At 35.5% G+C, this 15925-nt stretch overlaps 1 protein-coding gene across 1 annotated transcript in view; it reads right to left on the bottom strand.

Annotated features, from left to right (window-relative positions):
• Nucleotides 1-853: 853 nt before the first annotated feature.
• The window catches only part of LOC135693452 (uncharacterized), a 95024-nt gene continuing 79952 nt past the window's right edge, over nt 854-15925 (bottom strand). Inside the window, exons 27-41 of the mRNA XM_089111438.1 lie at nt 14509-15250; nt 14084-14326; nt 13585-13917; nt 13056-13307; nt 12182-12694; nt 10982-11224; nt 7849-10128; nt 7678-7725; nt 7213-7320; nt 6500-6648; nt 5528-5589; nt 4529-4665; nt 3716-3847; nt 3053-3158; nt 854-2062 (exon numbers count right to left, since the gene is read on the bottom strand). Of these exons, the coding sequence (XP_088967564.1) occupies nt 1900-2062; nt 3053-3158; nt 3716-3847; nt 4529-4665; nt 5528-5589; nt 6500-6648; nt 7213-7320; nt 7678-7725; nt 7849-10128; nt 10982-11224; nt 12182-12694; nt 13056-13307; nt 13585-13917; nt 14084-14326; nt 14509-15250 (5511 nt within the window). The 3' untranslated portion in view covers nt 854-1899. The remainder of the gene's footprint in view (nt 2063-3052; nt 3159-3715; nt 3848-4528; nt 4666-5527; nt 5590-6499; nt 6649-7212; nt 7321-7677; nt 7726-7848; nt 10129-10981; nt 11225-12181; nt 12695-13055; nt 13308-13584; nt 13918-14083; nt 14327-14508; nt 15251-15925) is intronic.

Genomic DNA, 15925 nt, shown 5'->3' with positions numbered 1-15925 from the left:
AAGAAAAACATAATTTGTTTAAAGAGCAGAGTTTATCCGAAATAAAAACATAAAGATCTGTGAAAAGGGTCTTGCGATGTAAATAGACCCTAAACTGAAGAAAACAATGAAATTATCAAGCATTCGAAAAAACACACTTCGCTTATGCTGAAGAAAGGGAGGGACGGGAGAAAATAACAGCTTTGAAAGAGCATCACAAACAGGCACGACAAGCCACACTTATCTGAGTCAAGAGTCAGATTCATGCAAAACCAAACTAAAGAAATCCCAACTCTTTATTATCCGCAAATGCATCAAAAGCAGCACATCAAGGCCTAAAACAAGAAAGAAAGCATGAACCTGAACGCCCATAAATGAATAATACAATTCAGCCAAAATAATAACTCCTGGTGAAATCGAGAAATCTAGTTGTTATCTAAATGACAAAAGCAAGTGACTAAGCCATCTATGAAATGTGTTATTTTAACCAGATAACAAATTCCAACGCGTGTTAGTTGTTTTTGTAACAAAGGTAATTGCTTTATGGAGGAGGTTTAATACTACTGTTAAAAAAAGGTTCAAGTCTGTATATGCTAGGGTATTTATGAAAATAGCCAAGTAACAATGTCACTGATAATTGGCTAATGAAGACTTTATAGCAGGGTTATGATTTCATGAGGTTGATTGCTGAAATTGGGCGAAGGGCTCTCTTTCGCTCTCTTTCGCTCTCTCCACCCCCTCTCTCTCTCTCTCTCTCTCTCTCTCTCTCTCTCTCTCTCTCTCTCTCTCTCTCTCTCTCTCTCTCTCTCTCTCTCTCTATTAGTTCATCTGTCCGATAGCTCGCTTTTTAGTTGAAGTACGGTTTTTTTAAAAATTGTGCACAATTTTTAGGATGTTTTTATCAATTAAATTTATAATTAAGTTCATGTGGGTAATAACGGTCGCATTAATTGGTTCAATGACTATTATGAATCACTTGAGTTCATCCCTTCGCAGAACAGGTAGATGATGCAAGTAAAAGATAGGTGAATTCATGTTGCAAAATGTGCTAAAATTAGAAAAAAAGCCTGCCATTTTTCGATACATTAATAATTTTTTTAAAAAAATTGACAATTTCAAAATGAACTCTATAAAATTAAATAAAATGTTTATCAACCTGCTAGAATACCGGGCGGCGGCCTTTCTTTCAAAATGAGAATATTCTGCATAGTATTCTTTCTATTAAAAGAATATTCTGAAAACTATTAACAAATTTCTTCTCACCTCAAGTTAACTAGAAATACTAGGGGGTGGAGGAGGTGAAGGGTTGATGTAAATTGTTTATATGGACACGACAAGGTATAGAAATAAGACTGAAGAATTTAACAATTCATTGTTAAAAATGTTAACTATGAAAATTGAACTATGACACTTGGAGGGAATTAGATTTACTCCATAGGTCGGAAATGGACTGAGACTTTCTTTATGCTATTGCATTTAAGTGAGGCAGTAGCCTCCATAAAGGCAATAGCGAAAGTGAGGCTATATGATACAAAAGAATCGACCGGATAATCCGTTTTGCCACGGGACTTACATGTCAAAGGTGTAAAACTGTATAATTTTACTTTTAGGGCTTTTAAAGAACCTGATTTTCTTTCGCCATTAAACATTTCTTTCTGTAACATAATCGATAACAGCTCGTACCGTGCTTTCCATTATGTCACAGAAGCAGATAGCTACACATCTAAGCAAGAAAAATTGTGATGTGTTTTCCTAAATAAATGCTGAAAAAATGAAGGTATTCTGAGCTACGAACTAAAGCTTCTATGCGTTTGTAAAACAGCATTCTCGTCACAATTGTTTAAATTTCACATTAATAATATTCGTATGAAAGATACCCTTGTCATTATTTTACGTATGTAATAAATATATACGCGATTTTTAGCAATCATGCTCTGTATAAAAAAAATCTGGAGGAATCCTTGAGAATTCAGTTGCTCCAAAGCTATCAGATTTTGGCAGATCTGTTACTTCTACTGGACGAGCTCGCATTTTCCGATCGATGTGGCTCGCAAATATCTCCAATGTGCGGTCTGATATGAACCTAGAAAGGAATCAAAATGCTTAAAATTATCTCAACTGTATTTCTTTAATTTTTTTCTCCTAGTCCATTTTAAATTTTTCTAAGGGGTTCAAAAAGAAGATTTGGTTCCCTTGATTATTTTCCCCACCTCCTCCTCTATTTTTCCATAACTCTTCTCTAGACACCATTTTCATCTTCTTAAGTTGCTCATTTTCTTACTCATTTTCATCAGCCATCACCTAATACTTTTCTTTTTTACATTCTTTTCAGTTTTACTTTAGTTTCTTTATATTCCTAACAGCCGGTTTGGCTTGTTCTTGTTCATTCTCTCTCTTTAATAATATAAATTCTCTAAAATTTAGTACCTTACGGTATGATCAAAATTCCTATTATTGCAAATATTTGTCAGATTAAAAGCCATTTAGCTTAAGATGACACAAACTCATGTCAAAGCAATGTCAAAGCATTGTATAGAATCATAGAAATATCTAAGCACTGAAATTTATTTCATCAATTAGAAATGCCTCAAAATATTTTGCCATCACGTTAGTATTAAAGTTTATGTCAATGATGCAATTTTAAATGATGTTTCAATCACTCATTGTGTCTTTTTTCCTATTATCATTCTTTTTTTGTCATTTCCCTTTTTTTTGTGCATTATTTATTATCTCTTTTCAAAACAAAATGCTTTGGCATTTAATGGCACCGTTTTAGATACACCAGTTGAGACATATTCACCAGTTTTTTTATTGTCTTTCTCAAAAAGAGCTTGAAAGTTTTCAGAAAGCAAATTCAGTAGCATTTAATGGTCAAATAGAAGAGCTGCTGATATTTTTCAATGAATATAAAAAAATGCATAAACGTAATAGCTGTAGCGAATATTATTTGTTTTTCCTTGAAAGAGGGATTGTAGTTAATCAAATTGGTTTTGAATTGTCTTGAGAACTATCTTGAGGAGACTCGACAAAAGTTGTAAAAAATGAGAATTATCAGATAAAATGTGAAACTTACGCTTTATCTTTCTTTCTTCGCTTTATCAGTAAAATTATCAACAAAATCAAAAGTAGCAGCAGGATAATCAAGCCAACAGTAACCCCAATTGCAATATCACGATAATCTGTTGAATTAAACGAGTGGAGTTGTCAAAGTCATATCCGTTTCATAGAATAACCTACTGACATAGATAAAAATGCAATAATTAAATAGACTTCTTGTAAATAGCACGGAAAAGTAGTAACGTATTCTACTAGGATGTTTTTTTGACACTTCTCAAAGTATAAACGCTGGATAAATTCCAAAAGAAAGCAAAAAGTTTATATCCAGGTGTGGATCAAAAGTAAAGCGAGAGAAAGAAAAGCGAGGCAAACAACCAATGAACCAGGCATTTCCTTATTCTAACATTACTCAACTTTAGGATTATTTCCTGAAGGAAATTTTCTGAAAATTAAACATTGGTTTTACAAAATAAAACATATATCTAAACTGGGTAGTTAAATTTTCTAATTTTTTCGATGATTGTTGTGCCATTCTATACTCGGAAGATTGTAAAGGCTGTAACATTTTTTGCTTTGCCAAATAAATTGAATCTGAATTTTTAGATAATATTTGATAATAAAAATGCAAACTGTTAAAGTTTTGTGAATGTTACGACGAAATAGAAAGTTAGATACTCACTTTGCACGATTATTTCACACGAAAAGCCATTTCCTTTATAACCAGGCTTGCATTCGCACTTATATGAAGTGTGTGTATTTGTGCATATAGCCGATGTGTGGCAGTATTTTTTCGTTAAACATTCATTGGCATCTATAAAAACATTACAAATTTAGATAAAAATTTCTCGAATAGCTTGTTACATATAATAATACTTCACAAATCTCTTATATTTATGCTAGGCTTTACATAAAGTTGTGGCACTGAGGGCCTAATGGTTATCTCAATGTGATTAGCTTCTTAGCTAAGGGTTACATTAACAAACAATTGGGAATGTATGCTAGCATTGTGATCAAGAAAGCTCCAAAAAATGGCTAGATCCTTTTCTCTCTGCGTATAACATTCTGATTTGAACTCTGAAGATTTTCTGTACGCTGGGGGTAAATATTTCTCATCGTGTTAAGAAGCAACTGATCTTGTCTTTTCATGGAAGGCTGATGTCTAAAATGCCTGCCAAAAGTCTTGGAACACTGAAGTCAGTCTGCAAGGTCAAATTCATCTACACCCCCCCCCTGCCCACCACGGAACAATGTTGGTTTACTTTAAGACGGGTAAGAGAATTAAGAAGTTCCTTCTTATGCGTTTGCCTTACCTATCAACATGGTTATAGGGGGAAGGGGGTGGAAGTAGATTTTTTTGTCAGAAAAGGAATGAAAAATACCATGGGAAACATAATGTCTCAATGTTTGAAAAGTCTTTTTTGTAATCAGATCGACTGTCGTATACATCCGTCATAAAATGCGGCACATGCTGTAGCGCAAAGTTACCCGTTACCTGTTAGCTCGACTTTTGCAACCACCCCAAGAAGAGAGTTGTTGATGGCATCATGGAAAACTGTCTCCAGTGAATCAAGAGTTTCATTGAACGTAGAACCGAAAATAATCTCCACATCAATAATCAAACTGCCAATCCTACGGGATAAACATTTCGTTTCATTTTTGAATACAACTTTTAAAGATATATAATTGTATGCTTTAGGAATTGAACTATAATTAAAATAGTATTAGAACATTTTTATTTTCTCTATAATGTACAGCGACATCAGAGGAAGAATATCTAGTTCTAATTTAAGGAAGAGAAATAGTTTCATTATCTTAAGTTAGACAAACCAGAATAAAGGAAAATTGTTTGCCATTAAGAGAACTTTTTACGTAGAATCTAACATGTTACTTATTTGCAAATAAAGAAATATAGAAAGGTGGGGCTGGTGTGGACAAAAAGATTTTTCTAATATTTTTTCAGATGTACTTGCTACAACCTAGCTTACAAAATAATTTTAAACACACTGCCGAGCTAAGTTTAAAGAGTAGTGTTCTGGTCCATTTTATCAACATGATCACTTCTCGAGATTCCCATGGTTGTAATTACAAAGAGCTAGCGATTCTCTTCATTCTAAGTAGAAATTGGTCATCCTTTTCAAACTGTGCCATCAAAGTACCATTTACTTGGCTGGTTTCTACCACGAAAGCTAGAACTAGAACGTGCTAAGGCGATTTGGAAGATCACAAACATTATGTTAATGATGCTACATTTTAGTCATTTTAATTCAGATTTAAGCTAGCAATTTCTGTGCTTATTCGACAAGAAACAAAAATGTTTAAACTTAGTTACTGGCAACAGGAACACTAGATAGTAGAAATTAATCAAAACTTTGAGTAAATATACATGGTAGGAATAAAGATACATAAGTAACATTAAAAGTTACAACTTGACATCTAAACTGAAAGCAGGAATGGCAACGACATTAACAAAAGTATGATACGAATGATGTACCTAAATGCCTTTATAACGACGTCCTCAACATTTGGTCGTACTGATCTGAATTTTTGAAGTAGCTATAAATAGAGAAAGCAATTTTGATAGCAATGCGATCTATCTTTGACAAATAAGAAGCAAGATAGATAGAACATGATAAAATTTGTCAAACAAAAGCACTAATAAATATTTAGGCTGTAATATGACAAAATAGAGTTTGAATGCAAAGAATTGATTCAAAATAGCGTTATGATGCAGAACAATTTAGAATGAGTGCTTATTTCTGGTACAATGAAACAGGATAAAAAAAGTTTTTCATTTATCAAATTTATACCTAAATGCAAATATCCTAAAACAGGAAATTGAATGTTGGAATGTTGGAATGTTGGAATGTTGGAATGTTGGAATGTTGGAATGGTAGAGAAATTTAGATTAAGTAAGAAAGTGCCTCCGATTACAATAAGCTCAAATAATGAGCTTGCTTGTCAGAATGATGTCCTATTAGTATTAGAAAATCTTTACAGCATGCTAACACTTAACATTTCATATCCCTTGTTTTCAAAATAGCAACAAATAAATTGTGTTATAGGTTTGAAATTTAAAACAACTAAAGGAAATTCTTTCTAAAAAAATATTTTGAAATATTAAAAGAAATAGTACAATATAAAAATAGATGAAAAATGCTAGGTGAAAGAATTTGGTTATAACATTGATCAGAAAAATCTCCAAAAAAAAACCTGTGGTGGCGCACAATTGACAATGTCATGGAAAAGCGGAAACATTTTCCGCTTCTCTGTGTTTTAAAAAAAATTTTCGTTTAGACGATCGGGCAGCAAATTAGTTCAAAGATTTCATAACTAACATTTCATTATTAGAATTCGAATGTCCACATGGTCCCCTAACCAGCACTTTGCATGTACAGTTTAGAATTTTAGCAGTAAATCAATCGTGATAAATGTCAGATTCAGACCCTTATAGGATCAAATTTACCTCTGGCTGCAATAAAGCGACAAGATCTTTGTATAGAGGAGAAGAGCTATTCTTTAAATCATCTTTTGTTTGCTGTGATTCAAGGTCCAATGGTTGGCTATTCAATATCAAGTTAGGTACAGTAACGTTTCCTTCTACCATGACGAGATCTAAAAGGCAAGTTAACATTTCAGTTTCATTTTATATTTTTATTTAAAAAGAATCAAGAGGTGCTCGGTATCCAAAAGTTCAAAAGTTTCATATCAATCTTTTTCCAAGAACTGAGTCTGTCCAAGCATTTGGGGAATCCGCTATCAAATAAAAAACATTTAGAATTTGCTCTCCAGATTAGAATTTTTTTTATAAAAATGAAATGTGGACGTTCCTTTATGGGTCTGATGTCCGCAATATCCCATCTCTGCTCTTACTTCGTTTGAATCTATAGGGCTTTGGTTCTCAGGTTAACGTTATACTTCATCCATTGGTTGATTGTGTGGACAATATTTTTAGTGGAGATACTAATACATACAAAGTTTCAGAAGCACAGGGTTGTCAAAAAAAGATTTTAATATGTACTTTCTGAACATTTCATCCACAAAGCCAACATGCCAATAGAGTTTATCCGTATATATTCGCACGAGGTCTGATTGAACAAAACTAAAGTTTTTAGAAACTATGCTAAAAATCAGAAATGAAAATTAGCAGCCTTTTGCCGACCATAGATTTAAACTTACTGCTTTCACAGGTTGCTCCTGTGAGTCCATTTGGGCAGATGCATTTTGGTTGGCCATTCAGTAGTTGACACTGTCCATTGTTTCGACAAGGGTTGGTTTGGCAGGCACCTGACAAAAACAAACAATAAATCCTTGTCTTAGAATGATGCATTAGCATTTATGTTGACACAATGTCATTGGTAAATTTCCGACAAAAGTTACTGTGAGAAAGGTCATCTTTTCTGCTTCTGAAAAGATTTTCAGTAACCATAATAAATCAACGACTAGTACTTATGTATATTATAAATTGAATTACAAAAATACGAGAGATAAGATCGATTGGAAATGAGAAATTAGAGAAAGTGGAATTTTCTTTCCACAGCCTAAACATTCAAATTTTTTTAGAATCACGTCCTACATTTGTCCAGGAATACACATTGTCGCAGCTACACAATGCTGCACAGTTAAGTTGGTCTGCAAATATACCTGGTTTTGACGTAGTAGTGGGTGGCAGCGTTGTAATGGTTGTTGTCACTGTGAAAAGAACATAAAATTATAGCACATCCAGGTCCGAGTTTCTAACAATAAATACAAAAGTAACGATCAAGAGGTATTATTGAAATTGATTGATTCGAAAATGAAGCTTAGATGTCATACCTGGCTGGAAGACGCTGCTACTAGATGATGAGAGAGCAGCTGCGAAAGAAGTCGTTTTCGTGATGCCTGGTGATGACGTCTTATTGGTCGTTGATGAGAACGCAGAACTAGAAATGATGCTTGCAGGAATCTGTTTCGAGGAAGACAAGCTAACTGATACCACAGGAGCAGAACTTGTCGATGCAGATACAGGAGCAATTTGAGTGGTTTTATCGTCAAAAGATTGACTTGAGGGGAATTGAGCAGTAGTTTGAACAGCGCCAGTTTTCACTGTTTTTGGTACTGATGAGCCGCCCCCGTCCTCTGATCGCAATGATGAAGAAGCTGATGTAATGGAAACGAGATATTGTGTGGATGGACTGGTAAAATAACTGAATGAAGAGGAGGTTGTTGTGGTCGGACGTATTGTGATAAAACTTGGTATTGAAGACGTTCTGGTTGCAGATGAAGTGTCGGAGAAGTTTTCTTCTTTAAGCAAAGACGTGGTTGAGGCAGTTACTTTTTTATCCGAAGATGTAGGATCTACTACGGATGGGATTACTGTCAAAAATGGCGACAATACACTGCTAAAATCACTCACTGTTTCAGACGCAGCTGTAATCGAAAGAGTATCAGAAACTGTTGATCCTATCATAGAAGTGACTTGCTTGGATTTTGAAACAATCTCTGAGCTGGCAACCGCCGAAACGAAAGCGTTTATAGTACTTTTCGAAGGATTTAAAGATCTTAGTGTTGTCAAATCAGTTGCAAATGTTGATGACTGAGCAACTGAGCTTTCGACTAGTGAAGAGAATCGGCTAACAACTGCAGATGTCAAGGTTTCCTGGAATTCTGAAGAAGATTTCAAAGGCTGATGTCTTCTGATGTCTGACTGGATTCTGGTAGGCAATGAGCTCGTTTCAACCAATGAGACAGCGCTAAAAGATGTACTCTGAATTGCTCCAGCTGATGTTTCGATGTTCAAACTTACAGCTGCTGAAGAAAGAGCGTCAGGGGTGCTTTTCGACGGACTTAAAGTGTTTAGTGTCGTCAAAACCGTTGCAAATGATGATGTTTTCTGCAATGGTATCTGAGTTATTGAGCTTTCGATTGCTGAAGAGAGCTGGCTAATGGCTGCAGATGACAAAGTTTCCTGGATTTCTGTAGAAGATTTCACAGGCTGAAATCTACTGATGTCTGACTGGATTCTGGTAGGCAATGAACTTGGTTCCACCAAGACAGCACTAGAAGATGTACTCTGAACTTCTCCATATGATGCGGAAAAGGTTTTTAAATTTTCAATAGATATAGTTTCCACACTTCCGTCAACTGTTTGAAGGGAGACTATATCAGAGTAAGGCGAAGCTTGAGCACTAACAATTGAAGAATGACTGCCAAAAAAGCTGCTGGACATGGATGTGACATCGTCTGACAAAGTGGCAAAAGTACTAATATACAGCGAGCTGTCTTGCGTAGAATAGGGCGTCAAAATGGAAGCAGAAGCCGGAATTTTATCTCCCAGTATGGATGGTGACCAGGAGTGCTGACCTACTGACGTGTGTTCTTCGCAATTAGTTGAATTCACTAATTTGTAGCCGTGATAACAGGAGCAGTTGTAGCTGCCTACAGAATTATGGCATATTTGCTGGCAAGGATTTGCGGCGCTAGATAAACATTCATTGATATCTTCACAGCGTGTTCCATTTACTAAACTGTATCCTTCTCTGCAACTGCAATTGTATCCACCAATATTGTTGGTACATATATGTTGGCACTGATTTGTGGCGCTAGATAAACATTCATTGATATCTTCACAGCGTGATCCATTTACTAAACTGTATCCTTCTCTGCAACTGCAATTGTATCCACCAATATTGTTGGTACATATATGTTGGCACTGATTTGTGGCATTAGATGAACATTCGTTGATATCTTCACAATGTGTTCCATTTACTAAACTGTATCCTTCTCTGCAACTGCAAATGTATCCACCAATATTGTTGGTACATATATGTTGGCACTGATTTGTGGCATTAGATGAACATTCGTTGATATCTTCACAATGTGTTCCATTTACTAAACTGTATCCTTCTCTGCAACTGCAATTGTATCCACCAATATTGTTGGTACATATATGCTGGCACTGATTTGTGGCGCTAGATAAACATTCATTGATATCTTCACAGCGTGATCCATTTACTAAACTGTATCCTTCTCTGCAACTGCAATTATATGCACCGATGTTATTGTTGCAAATTTGATCACATTCATTGGTAGAAACCAACAGGCATTCATTGAAATCTAGAATAAAAGTAGATAATGTTGTTTAGTTTATATTTGCTGTTAATTGTGAGTTTCTGACAATAAAGACTGCATTAATTAAAAGGGCGATATTTTGTAAAAAATAAATCTGTTTCTGGTTCAAGAAAGTCTACCGAAAAATTATCTGCAAAGTTTTTCTTTATCAAAAATAATACAATATCTTGAATAACAGATTGAGTAAAATAGCTAAAAAAATTTCGATAAATAAGTCGGATACAAGCGAAAGTTTGAAATTTAGGGCATTATGTTTAAAAATCTTTTAAATTAATAAAAATTCGTCAGATCTTTTTAATTGCTTGTACATAGAAAAACCAGAGCTTACAAGATGAAATGGTGTGAATGCTGTTTACAAAATCGAAAAATAAACATTAGCTAACAAGATGAAATGGTGTTTCTATGGTAAAACAATCGGCAACAGCTCAAGCCAGAATAATTTCAGAAATCTATCCTGCTTTTCTTAGCACCAATTTTAATTTTATCATCTTGGTGCAAATTAATTCTATTCCTTTGAATTTTGTTTTCAAAAGCATGAAAATAATTTCTACTGTGATAAATTCTTTGTGAAAAATTGCCCCAAAATAACTGGATTTTCCGTCAAAGCTAACACTAAGAAATGAAGGCACACTTAGACCAGGAAAAACGTAGCCGACGTTTCTACTGACATTTATCGTAAATTTGGTCTTTGGAACAACAAAATTCCTATTTCTGAATTTTCATCTCCGGTTTCCAAAATTGATCATTGTCCCGAGGAACCGAAAAAAATAGAGTTGGGAGAGGTTTCCGCAAAAATAGAAGAAAAAAATCATGAATAAGTTAGAATAATGAAAGTTACCTCCACAAAATGTGCCATTTCCAGTATACCCAGAGTTGCAGGAACAATTATATTTCCCAAGTGTATTGATGCAGGTTGCCAAAGGGCTGCAGTCGTGAGAGCCTTGAGTACATTCGTTGATGTCGGAACAGTAGCTTTCGTTAGTAAGACTATATCCAGAATAACAAGAACAGTTGTAGCTGCCAAGTGTGTTGGTACAAATTTGATTGCATTTGCTTGTCTTATTAACGCATTCATCGAAATCTAAAAAGTAATTCCAATAGCAATCATTTTAAATAATTTTTATCCTATCTACTGTAACGAGAAATCCTTTCCCGTGAGAAACTTCAATCGTATTTTAAACTTTTTCAAGTTTATTGTAAATCCTTTTGATGTTATTTGAGTACGATTCCCATTAGTGTATCACCGTCTTACTAATTGCATGCCTCTTCACGGTCATGTTGCTTTTTGTTTTGTCATTTTTGAAATCAGCAAGAAAGCTTTCAAGTAAAACCTGAAACCCCATCTAATTCTTCATTCTAGACTCAACTTCCTTTCGTGGTACAAAAGTTGAAAATGGCTTTGAAAAAAGCAAAAATCTTGAGTCATACTTGAGCTTTTCGTCTGACACTCTTCAGCGTATAAACCGTCAGAACATAGATCGAAAACTGTGCGCTAGGAAATATATATACGGAGTTGTGGATTGAAATAGGCCAATCAGAAAACGCGAGCACATGACTGCTGAGGTTACCTAATCAGTCCTGCTTGCCCGTTAAAAATTTTACCACTAGAGTCCTAAGTAGAAAACGACCTCCTTCTGTCTACACAATAGCGGTTTTTCATGCTTATGTAGATATATTCCATAACTGCCAGATGGAACGACGATCGGGCTCTACCTATAATCTGAAAGATGTCGCCATTATAGATTCAACTCCATAGACAATCTTCACTTTTAAAGGATAATTCAAAATATTTGCTCGTCTCGCCACAATAACAATTTGTTGCAATTTGCAGTGCTGGATGCTGGATTAGCTGCAAAATATGTCTCAATAGTATGTAAATCTTTTACAGCACAAATGCTGGTGCGAAAATTTTTTTTAATTTTGCTCATTTTAAGGATGCAAGTTTTCAAAAGCAAACTCGTATCTCTTATACAAAAATACGATATGAATATTAAGAAAAGAGAAAACAAAACATATATAACAAAATTTTGAAACATACCGAAACATTTGCGACCGTCACCGATATATCCAGTTGGACATGGATCGCAGTCTGCTGCCTTAGCTGTGGCATTGTCTGTGCAGTTGACTCCTTCGAAGCAAGGGTCTTCTGTACAGTAGCTAACTGTCTCTTGGCAGAAAGCTCCGGTAAAGCCAGCTGCGCAGGAACATTCACCGTAGAAAAGGAGGTTGTTTATTGGCTGGGACTGTGAATTCATAACAGTAGGATCACAGGTAGCCCCATTCAAACAATAGCACAGGGTAACAGTTGGTGAAAGAGAAGCTGTGTTGTTGAAAGAATCGGTAACCACAAATTTCAGACGGAAGTCACTGCTGTTGACAAACCACGTCACATTACCAGAATCTGGGTCTATTGAGATGTTAGTGTCATTTGTCTCAACGGAGTACACAAGCTTGGATGATATGTTGCTTGATGCAAAGACGTGGAAATTCTGCTGTTGCTGGTATGTAACAGTCAAAGTTGATGGTCCAGTCATGGTGGGTGGATATGTTTCTATGAAAAAGAGTATGCAGTCAAAGAGGATAAGTCTTCCTAGAGAATCAGTGCAGCACAAACAAACAAATATTTCTTCCAAGGAAACGGGTAACGCCAGAGTAGAAACGCTATTCACAAATTCACCATGTAGTAGACATCAATGGTAAATACTAAGGAAGATGCGTCAAAAACATGTAACTTTGCTCTAACTATCAGAATAATATGTTATTACGCGTTAGGTATAATATGTTATGCGACTATATCATGTTTTTTTAACGTAGCAGTTTTTCTCGAAAGTACTTTGGCCATAAAAGCAAACTGGGTTTTAAATTGTTTCCACAATAAACGCAAAAGACTTCTGTCAAAAAATTGTGTTTACTTAAGATTTTTTCTTCTTCTTCAAAGACTTTAAGCGACGATTGAGACTCTGTGACAGCTTTCGTATCCTTGGTCATCACGTAATCAAACAGGCAAACAAAGTTATTTGCACCACATATAGTCTCTGCTTCACTTTTAAGTTGTGTGTTGTTACCAAAAAGCTCTTCGATATTGTCGTAGAAAAGAGGAACAAAGCTGTCGTTCGCCTCCAGGAATGGCAGCGAGAACAGCGATTCATTGCTTGTTACATTCCCTAAAATGATTACAAAAAGCGTACATTTTAGTCGTGCTAACGAGAACAAAAACTACTTGTAGCTGTTATCATGTTTAATCGATAGTAATGATGTTTTCTGAGAAACAAATTCATCAGCTGCCAATTTAGTTGGCTTTGTCCCGCGTATAGTCAATCAGAGCCAATATATACAACAATATTAGCTTGCAAACTATTTTCTAAAATGAATGGGATAAAATGCTTTTTTCGATCATGATGAATACAATAAACGCAAATGAAATAACATGACGCTACTTACAAAGCTTTCCAAATTCATAATAAATAGTTTCTTGGGTCGAGTTGATTGGAAGTGTTGACCCATCCGGTCTTGTGAAGTCATCTGACGTATCGCCATTGTTTAGTCCAAGCAGCCCCATTGTCTTATTGTAAAAATTTGACGAGGATGTCACTTGAATTGTCAGCTGGTTTTCAAATACATCAACAACACTGCTTACTCCAGATTCGTAAATGACCGTTAACTGCGTCTTGTTGCCAGATGTCCATGTTATGTCGGTACCATTGATAGTTTGAGTTGCGCTGAAGGAGCTTGTCGGATACGACTTTTTCTGCACATACAGCTCTACAATGCCAGCTTACATAGAAAAATAGATTGTGTTTAAACCGGAGCATAACACGGAGGATAAATTTCAATGATTTGCAGAAAATAATTACTAATTGCAGAATATGTTTGAAGTGAGAAATTATGTATGAACGGATGTTAAATATGGCAGAATTCATAGAAAATTTCTTAAACCTACTTGTGGTGTTAAGGTAGATCTCGACCAATGCTCCTTGATCTGTCTTCATAGCAAAAGCAGAGAATACAGTTGCTCTTGACCTGTCTGCTGACGAATTGGAACTAACTGTGGCTATGCTCATTCTGCTGTGAATTAAGAACTCGCTGCTGTTCCTTACTGCCAACAAAGTATAATCACCAATCCCGTTAAAGGTATAGGTAAAGCCGTCTAAAGTCTGAATGTGTGGGTCTCCTCCAGTCCATGCTAGAAAAATAATAACTAATGTAAATATCATTCTGGTGGATAAAACGACGAGAAATACGTAGGGCGAAAAAGATGTTGCGTATTTCAAGCTTCAGAAGTAGGTTAATTTATGCAGTTTTTTCATGATGAGAAATTTTGGGCGAAATGTGACGAGTAAACGATTGAATTGGAATTTGACTCACCCATTATGGGGGGAACATAACGAGAACAAGCTGGAACTGGACGCTTCTCTGTGTACAAGTAACATAGCGACGACCGTTCACAACAAGCACTGAATGCATTTTTGTCATCAATGATTGCCTGGCTTCTTGAGACTTGTCGATAATATCGAGAAGCCAGGATAAAAAACCAGCTAAATTGCTGTGAAATATGCATCTGTGTTGCAATTCCCAGTTCAGGTATCAAAGTGTTAATTAATGACAAATCAATCCAACTGTAACAGCATGCTGTATGGAATGACACCGATGTCCCAATGAAGGTAAATGTATTACGTTGTGAAAAGCAAACCACGCTAGTCGTAGACGACGAAAATCTAAACCTTCTGTCTAAGATGACTTGGGCAAAAAGACAAGGACAGTCACTTCTACTATTCGTCTTTATTGCATTGATGTATAAAGCACTTGGCTGTTTGCTGTACCAGGCATAGCAAACAGCATCATTGTTATCTAAATTATCGGCAAGTTTCCAGGACCATCTGCCCGGATGATTTGTATTTCCAGCAATAGCATCAAAACCATAGGTATTAGGAAAGCCTACAGAATTCAGTTTCATCTTGAATGCATCTCTGTTGCTTGCCACATTCCGAATGTAGCCGATCTGAGGATTAATCCAATCCTGTGACCATGTCACTCCTCCATCATCATAAACAACTGATACATGGGTTGTTTTTCCATCCGTTGCTATATTGATTTGGAAAGTGGCAAACTAACAACAAAGAAAAAAGATAAGTGTGATTAATGTTGATGTGCACATTCCTTTCGGCAACATAGCCTTTTCCAAGGGAAATTAGCTGCAGGGGCAAAACTGTTTATTTAAAGAGGAGGACAATAGCACCAATTGTACACGAATAAAATAAACAATGAACTTTTATAGCATTAAGAACTAATAGCATTAATAGCGTTAATTAAGATTAGCAATAGTTTTCGCAGCTCTTACTAATTGGTCTGAAATTTTAGATGAGACGTTGCCTCATGACATAATTTAATACTGTCCAATTTTTGAGAATCTGATGTCTGCGTGACACTTGATACTCAATTTAACACGGAGAGAGACAACAGCAGTTATGGTATGTGTGTAAATTTGTATAAATGAAGTTTAATAGCTAACTGTTTTGTACTTACTTGCCAAATGTTCATTGAAAATCTTATTATAGTTTATTACTTGCTTGATTGCAGTTTATAATTTACTTACTTACAGTTTATAATTTACTTGCTTGCAGTTCATAACCTACTTGCTTTTAGTTCATTCCTTTGCTATTTCACTTCAGAGCTACAAAAGCATTGCTGTTTGCCAATCCACCTTCCAGCAACGAATGACATTTAAATTGGCACTAAAATTCCCGACAATAACAAATCGTGAAAAGTCTTTAAACTTTGATGC

Source organism: Rhopilema esculentum, chromosome 11 (assembly GCF_057945365.1).
Source record: "Rhopilema esculentum isolate cy_ngs chromosome 11, ASM5794536v1, whole genome shotgun sequence".
In the NCBI taxonomy this organism is placed as follows: Eukaryota; Metazoa; Cnidaria; class Scyphozoa; order Rhizostomeae; family Rhizostomatidae; genus Rhopilema; species Rhopilema esculentum.
Note: the sequence above shows the minus strand (reverse complement) of the source record. Positions and strands in the feature narration are given on the sequence as shown.